This window comes from Pundamilia nyererei, unplaced genomic scaffold (assembly GCF_000239375.1).
Source record: "Pundamilia nyererei isolate P.nyererei 1_Seehausen unplaced genomic scaffold, PunNye1.0 scaffold00013, whole genome shotgun sequence".
In the NCBI taxonomy this organism is placed as follows: Eukaryota; Metazoa; Chordata; class Actinopteri; order Cichliformes; family Cichlidae; genus Pundamilia; species Pundamilia nyererei.
Window position 1 is genome coordinate 911,926 of NW_005187414.1, and position 8,122 is coordinate 920,047.

Sequence of the window (8,122 nt, forward strand, 5' to 3'; positions counted from 1 at the left end):
ACACACACCACTGAGTCGCCTTCGCTGCACCATTTCAGCGCCGTCACATCAGCAGCCTCTGATTGGTTTGTTGCATCTCTCAGCTGCACCATCTGGCCTTCGTGTCATCGCCTTTCGTTGCCGATGGAGTGGCGCGGCGCTGCTTCACCATCGCTAATCACAGAGCATGTGTGCTTCCATACTGCCCCCCGATGGCCTGCCCATGTTTCCTAACCAGGAGCTGTCAGCTCAGAGCACAACCAGACCTCTGGTTACTCAGCAGGTGATGGGAAATGAATACATAGTAAAGGAACGATGTCACAAACTTGAATAAACATAAATATTTTGGCATTAATAATCCACACAAGTTTTCAATGCATGATGTTTCCTCGTTATATTGGTGGTGCCACCAGGAGGCCCCTGGTTGTAAGACTGTGCCGTCACACACAAAGGAAAAAAACTTCTCTCATGACAGAGAACAAGAGTGTGCATGCTTGAGCGTGTCAGGTCGATGTGGGCGGGAGCAGTGTAGCTGCGCCTTTGCTGCCCATCTACACGGACTCATGCAGCTGTGCTTCGTGTAGCCGTAGTGTGACTGTGCTCTTTAGTGTTTTATAGGTGGGGTGTGTTTAGATGGGATATAAATAGACGATTGGATCGGTGAACTGTAAGAAACGTACATTACAGTGTATGAAACAGCCAGGACATCAGTGAGCTGGAAGGAGCCTCACACGCTGTGCAAGGGTGAAGCAAGCCCACACACACCACCAGCTCGGCCTGCCTGCATGTTTGTTTTCCTTCAGCTGATCATTTCTGGTCAATCGAGCCGTTCATCTGCATAAGCGGAAGACGAGGCGGGGGCGGGTCAGCGTCACTCAGTCTGACTTCCTGTCTGCCCCGCCGTCACAAAAAGCAGATTAATGAGCAGTGCATGTGCAGCAAGCACTCGTCATCAGTAGCTGTTAGGAGCAGACAGAGGCGCAGCTTCATCTGTCGTACGCGTCCCGGTTTACTTTGTGGAAGGGATCGTCTAATTTCTCCAACTCTTCCCTCTTTCCTCCAGGATTCGGACTCCCCGCGCCACTCCACGGCCTCCAACAGCTCCACCTTCAGCAGCCCTCCCAGCCCGGCCTCCCCACACAAGACCAAGTCCCTGTCCTTGGAGAGCACAGAAAGGATGGGCTGGGACACATGAGCCCCCAGCGGTCCATCCGACCCCCCTCACCCACCCACCGACTGACCCATCAACGACCCACCCACCGACAGCACAGGACTCCAAATTCTCCAACTCTTCCTTTTTTGAATATTGTTCCCTCACTGCCCAGAGAACTGCACCTCCTGCCCACCACTCCCTCCCAAAGAAGATTTGTCCCACTTTACCCCCCCGCACTGTGTCTCAGCGTTCTTCCACAGTGGGGCCGAAACACTTGCTAGACAGCGAGGGACAAGCTATCAAATGCTATCAGTGGTGTACATGTGGGTGCTGATGTTTGGCTTGTGTGTGTGTGAGTGTGAGAGAGAAGGTGTGTGTGATGTCGGGCAGGTGATGCAGGAACAGGAAGCTCCCATTTTGGCTCTTTTTGGTCAACTTGTCGAGATTCACTGAGAGACTCTTAAAAAGTCACGATGCAATCCAAAAAGAAGATGAAATATTATTGAGAGCAGAAGGTTTGTACTTGTACATAGGACCCGCCGGGATTCAGGGGACAGTGTTTTAATTTATTTATCAATCATAGACGAGGAAAGGGGCTCTGCTGCTTTGTGGCCGAAGCAGACGGGTGGAGTTACCCCCCCCCCCCCCCCCCCCCACCTGCTTTCTCTCTGGGTGCTGCAAAAAGATAAAAAAAGGAATTACTTTTATTTTTTGCTCCTGATACTAAGTGCAGCGACTTTATAACATTTTTAATTTCCACCATCAGCAAAAAGCTCCAACAGCGGCTCCTGTGACATCACACGACAAACTCATTCGGTTCCCCAGAGCGAACGACATCATCAGGGGTGAGCGTCCTCCGTCGTGGACGCTCCACGTTGTCCAGCCAAAACTCCCGACACAGTCATGTACATAGGTTCAGAGTAGAGAGTAATATATGATAAGGAAAATACTATAGAGAACTACACGGGGCGGAAAACTCCTCCTTTATTTTCCCGCTTTTGTTTGGAGTGATTCCGGGTTGTTTCGCACTCGAAGCCATTTTAAAACCACTTATTTTGTTTTTACTGATTTATTTTAGATTTGTTTGTTTTCATGTTGTTTCTATGACGTGTGCGCATCCCTCCCCTCCACTTCATATGAGTGGGGGAAAAAAAGCTGACTTGTGTATCGGCACTGCTGCCTGTACGCAGACGCACACACACACACACACACACACACACACAGGCGGTTGTTGCCTTGTTGTGCTCCTCTGACTGTTGGCGGTGTTTGAAAGGTCGCTGAGATGAGCTCTGTTTCACCAAATACGGACACAACAGGGAGGCGCCGCGACTTTGCTCGTTCCAACCAACGTTTTAATGACTCGTGAAAATTTGTAAGAGGGATTAAAAAAAACGAGAATGTAAACAGTGCGAGGAAGTCACACCTGGGTTTGTGTTCTGGAGGCGATGGAGTAAATGACCTCTGCCTGTTGTTGTTGTGTGACCTGAACAGGGCCGGAGCTCTGAGCCGCCTCCACGGCACTACTTTACTCTACTTTACTTTTCCTTTGTCAGTGGAAAGGCCTTTAAAAAAATAGAAGGAGGGGGAAACGGTGTGGCAGCTTCTGGCTGCAGAGCAGGGCATTCACAGCCAAAAACCTGTTACCTCTGTTCATCTCCTGTAGGCATTTTGACCCGAGGGACACGGCGGCGTGGCATCAAAGAACCCACAGAGGGTTTGAGCCTCGCTCCACATGATTCCACTCGTCCTGTTTGTCAGAAAGGGAAAACTCTTCAGTGGTCATTCCCCCGTGGAAACACAGCAAAGAGCTGCAAACGGCTCATTCCAGGTGTTCTTATTTTTATTATCTTTTAATTTGAAGAGAGGTTTAGAGCTCCCAGCTGGTTTTACTCCAAATATCTTAGAACTTTTTTTAAGCTAGTGACTCCTTCGTTCCTGCGACGAGTTCATCTGCAGAACGACGAGCCGGTGTATGAGGTGTTAGCCAGGCGGCATCGGTTTTTCATTTTTGGCCAATACTGTGCAGAAAATCTGATCCTAGATGTCCCGGTTCAAAGAGAGCAAGAAGGGGAAACTCAGGAAACAAATTTTCAGTCAGATGAGCGCGATCGAGGTGCGTTTGATTCATTTGATGGATGGGCAGCAGTAAGTGAGGGAATGTGACCCGGGTGGAGGCGGCCGTGAGTATTGGGTGACAGGTGGCTTCATGGCCGAAGTGCCGCAATTTAAAGAAATGGAAACGCCTTTACATTTCAGTGAGGTCTTATCTCCAGTACCTTCTATATTGTTTTGCTCTTTCATATCATATTCCACTTTGTTTTCTAGGATTGCTTTGTAATAATTTGTACAGTTTTGCATGTTATAGATGTAATCATTTGTTTTCGGTTTGTCGTTTTATTCTTTTTGGAGCGGTTTGGGTGTTTTACTGAGGATAACCCACTACAGCTGATGTAGATTCTTTTTTTGCACAAAAATATTTAAGGTGTAAGGTCAAAACAAAAATAATGTATGGAAGCGGCTGCCACACTTACGTGGAGAACTCATTATATTAACCTGACTCCGATGTATTTCAATAAAGCGGAGGGCTGTTACAAATACACTCAGTGTTACCGTGTGCTCATTTCTCCTCAGGAAACATCAGAAGCTTTTGATTGTTTTGAAACTTTATTACAAATGACCAACAGGAATTCACTTTTTACATCTATGAACATGTTTTGCCTCTGGAGGAAACGTTGCTCTAACTTTAGTAAGGACACATTTGCAAACAGGACGGAGTAAATCTGCTCAAAGCGAACGTGTTCGGACGGAAAGGGAAGGTAAGCTGTGTTCAGGTGTCCGTACAGCTCCATGAAGGTCGCTGGTGATCTGCTTGAGGTCGTTGAATCTGTGCTTCATCACCTCTGTTGGGTTTGTTCTCTTCGCAGTCATAAGGCAGGAGTTTAGATTCAGCATGTTTACTCTGGATTTCAGCCCTTGGGTTTAAAACAGCAAAGCACAGACTGACATGATTTCCTTGTATCGTTCCAAACATTATTGCACAGGTGCAATAAAACACTCACTCAAATCCAGCTTTTAAAATGAGGCGAGGCTTCTAGAAAGTTCAGCAGACTTAAAATGCCTTCGTGTGCAGAATAGCAGGTTCAGATTCAGCAGAGATCTACAAGCTGTGGATGGATCTGAGAACTTTCATTCAGTCGTTTCATCCTCACTGAAACCAGTTCTTTCAGTTCTTCTCCATTTAGGCCAGTCTTCTCCTGATTGGCTGCCCCTCATAAACAGAAGAAAACCTGGAACAAGGGTAATAAATCTAAGCCCCACCCCCACCCCAAAAACCTCCCAAACACTAAAGACTAGAGGACGGAGCTCCAAATGTCTCGTGTCCATCATCGAAGTCCTTTTATACAAAGTAAGCTGCGTCGTGCGGTCGGTCACATTTAGTTGTCTGGCTCAGTCGTCGTTCCCCGACTGGGTGGAGTTTAAAAACTGTGCTAAGATTCACACTGGAGGCTACGTCATAAAGCTGTGAGGATGTTTAAGGCAAAGATTTCTGTCCCGTGCCCCCCCCCCCTCTGTAACCAGACTGTCACTAAGCTGATGCAGCATTTGTTTCATCGATATTTCAGCTCTGAGCTCCCAAACCCATCACAGTAGCTGCTCGTCAACATTCTCCTCCTCAGACTCCACCCCTTCAGGCGGTCGCTCCATCCTCCTCCAGGACTCTGTGGATCCCGTTTCTGGGCACGCCGAGAACCGCCGTGGCCCCGCTGCTCAGGTCCCTGATGCTGCTGTGGCGCGACTGGTTCTCGAGCCTCTGGGCGGAGCCGTGCCGCGACAGGCTGTCGAGGTGATTGGTGCTGCAGTGCCTGGACTGTGATTGGTGGTTTAGACGAGGCAGGCTCCCATATGGCAGCCGCTCGTCTGCGGCTCTGAAACTGGAGGCCGTGTATCTAAATGGAGAGGAGCAGAAATGAGCCTCGGGGCTGTGCGGGTGGGCGGGGTTAATGAAAGACCGCGATGTCAGAACCTACCTGCCATCTCGCGAGCGGTGCAGGCTGCCGTGGTAGCTGCTCATCTTGGAGCGGTCGCTGCGCACGGAGCCGGCTCGGCTGGTGCTGGCGCTCGGCGGCTCGTCCAGCATGGCCAGGTGGGTGGAAGAGGCGTGGGTGGAGGTCCCTTGCGTGGATGTGCCCCGTGACTTCCTCACAATGGGGGTGTTGGGATCCCTGAGGAGCAGCTGGGTGAAGTCGGGCTCCTGGAGCACTTGTCGGCTATCGTTGACCATCCTGCTGCAGCAGGTGGAGGAAGAGGAGGAGGGGAGAGGTGGCAGGGAAAGATGCAGGGTGGAAGGGAGGGAGAGGGGGAAGGTGGAGGGGCGGTGGGTGTGGTAGAAGAGGATTGAGGAATGTGTGGAGCAGGCAACGGGAGAGGGGGTTAATGCTCTGTTTGGAGGGGAAGTGGTGCAGAGGAGGTGAAAGCCTCAGAAGGCGTCACTGTTCACATTAAGCTCTGCGCTCACCTGCAGGTCCTCACATCAGGCTTAATGATACGTGTGTGAGACAGGTGCACACTCTGCATTTATAATGTGATAACTAAGCAAACGTGTTTTTATTTGTTATTTTGGGACCATGTGTGAGGAGCTGCCCTGAAACAACCGCGCTCCCATCAGCTGCTGTACACGCGCAACACAAAAGAAATGAAATCCAGGTCTCCTTAAAATAATATTTGAATCAGTATATGTGGAAACATTTCAGTTTGCCAAGCTGTAAAATGTTTGAACTGTAAATGTGTTTCGGGAAGAGAACGCGAGTCCTTGTTTAGTGTCTCCATTGACTACAGAACAGATTAGGAAGAGACAGGAAGTCCACATTTACAGCAAACTGCAGTCTGCGGTCTATCTGCACGATGTGTTGTTTCCCCAATATTAGTCTCTCTTTACTGGTAAATCTATAATTAAATTCTCATTTATCAAGTCCTGAATAATCAGATCTTATAACACCAAATGATGCTGATGGAGCACTTTGGTCTCAGGCTGCTGGGTTACTTCTGCTTCCTTTTTAAAAGTAGAATGAGAACTGGAGCCTTCAGCTTTCAGGCCCCTCGTCTGTGGAACCAGCTCCCAGTTTGGGTGTAGCAAACCCCCCCCCCCCCAGGGCTGGACCAGCAGATGCTGCCATCGGTCCAGCCTGCTGAGACTCCCCATGTGTTGTCTTCTTGCTCCTGTAGTTGCTCATCACTGCCACAGATGGCCCCGCCCCTCCCTGAGCGTGGTTGTACTGAAGGCTTCTTCCTGTTAAAACGAGTTCTTCCTCCCTACTGTTGCCACCTGCTTGTTCACAAAAGCTGTGTCCCAATTCAGGGTCTGCACACTTGAAGTACGCGCACTACGTACTATAAGTACGAGAAGTGCGGAAGTGAGAGGCTTGTGAAATGGGACGGTATACGCTTCGTCGCGCTGTTCAGGTTGCCTAGCAACCACGATACTAACCGCAAGACGCGTTACATACAGCTTTGTGTGACAGAAATGAAGGAGAAACATGTTTTGTTGGTCATTCATTTTTGTCATGACATCACTTTGATTAGCTGAGTATCTGAGGCTGAGACCACAGGACTGTAAACATGATTGTTGGGCTGAACAGTCATTTGAGATTAGCTAGTAAATAACAATTAGTTAATGTTGTTCATGTTCACTAAAGCCATCTCACTGTGGTGATGCCAGATTATTATGATTAGAGAGAGAGGCTCCATCTTATTAGGGAAAGTCCACATACATAAATGTAAATTTCAAAACTCAACCCCATCATTTAATTTGTTTTTGATTGAAACTGAATATTACTTACACTCTCTTACATTAACTTCCAATAAAAAAGGTTTATCATTGATTGAAATTCATTCAGAAATGTTTAACGACTGAGCTGTCACAACTTTCAAGTACAAAGTTGTTGTGAAGTCTGTCACATCCCCCCTTTTTTCTTTTTTATCCTTTATTTATTTCTCCTTCTTATTTCATTGTGCTGTATATTGTTACTCATATTTGCCTTGTATGTCTACTGTACAAACTGAACTGGAATGACTGACTGTTCGCTTTATGTTCAATAAAGTTTGGAAAAAACCTCTTCGGCCGCTCCCTTCTGCCGTATTTTGCAGCAAAATAATCCACACCCACCGCCGTGCTATGAATTGTGGGATATATGGGACCACGAAGCGTGCACCGGACCACGCTTGATATTTGGGGAGATCGACGGCGCATTTGGAGCATGCATTTGAAGTACACTTTGAATTGGGACAGCCGTCGTCACGTGGCGGTGATGTAACCGCACTTAAAATGCGTACTTCAAGCGTGCAGACTCTGAATTGGGACACAGCCAAAGACGGCCTGATTGTTGACCATTCATTTGCTTTGAAGAGGATTTTGAGAACATACGGGAGCTGATGTTGCTGCCCTGTGTGTCTCATTCAAACTACACTCGGATACTTTTTCAAATTATTATTTCATTATTTTGCCATCCACAGCTCTGAAGTTAAAACTAAATCTGATGATCACCACAGAGAGATGAAGCGCTTTGAGTTGTAAATACTGGGACAAACCTCATGTAAGCTTATTTATATTTAGCAAAATCAGTTTGAAGCCACAAAGACGCCGTCACAGTGTGACACATACGTACTCTTTACGTCTCTTGCCGTGGAAGAAACTGGCCCACTCGAAGCAGGTCTTCTTACTGCCCACCCAGAACACAGAGGGGATTCCTACAATCAGCATCATCAGGTACTTTATGAGGAACAACACCAGGTCGGGGTGACTGGTCTGCTCCACCTGGAACAAACAGAAGAGGGTGGAGTTAGTGCAGTGATCCCCCCTCCGTGCCTTCACAGGTTTCCTCCTGCAGTTCCCGTTAGATTAGTGACTCTATCGGCTCAGGTTTGTAAAGCACTTAATACAATTTATGGTCTTACTGTAACACAGAAGTAAAAAAAATATATCATGTACATCAT

At 47.8% G+C, this 8,122-nt stretch overlaps 2 protein-coding genes across 10 annotated transcripts in view; one reads left to right on the forward strand and one right to left on the reverse strand.

The window, feature by feature from the left end:
• Positions 1-3,731, forward strand: part of cdc42bpab (CDC42 binding protein kinase alpha (DMPK-like) b) — a 66,140-nt gene extending 62,409 nt beyond the window's left edge. For all 6 annotated transcript variants that reach the window (XM_005724819.2, XM_005724821.2, XM_005724820.2 and 3 more), the window contains one exon: positions 1,043-3,731. In XM_005724819.2, coding sequence (XP_005724876.1) covers positions 1,043-1,174 — 132 coding nt within the window. In that variant the 3' untranslated portion in view covers positions 1,175-3,731. The remainder of the gene's footprint in view (positions 1-1,042) is intronic.
• A 46-nt stretch (positions 3,732-3,777) lies between these two features.
• Positions 3,778-8,122, reverse strand: part of fzd3a (frizzled class receptor 3a) — a 21,169-nt gene continuing 16,824 nt past the window's right edge. For 2 of the 4 annotated variants that reach the window (XM_005724815.2, XM_005724816.2), the window contains exons 7-9: positions 7,795-7,943; positions 5,161-5,418; positions 4,036-5,079 (exon numbers count right to left, since the gene is read on the reverse strand). In XM_005724815.2, the coding sequence (XP_005724872.1) occupies positions 4,821-5,079; positions 5,161-5,418; positions 7,795-7,943 (666 nt within the window). In that variant the 3' untranslated portion in view covers positions 4,036-4,820. Of the gene's footprint in view, positions 5,080-5,160; positions 5,419-7,794; positions 7,944-8,122 lie in introns of all 4 variants that reach the window. The other 2 variants (XM_005724817.2, XM_005724818.1) reach the window with 2 other exon arrangements.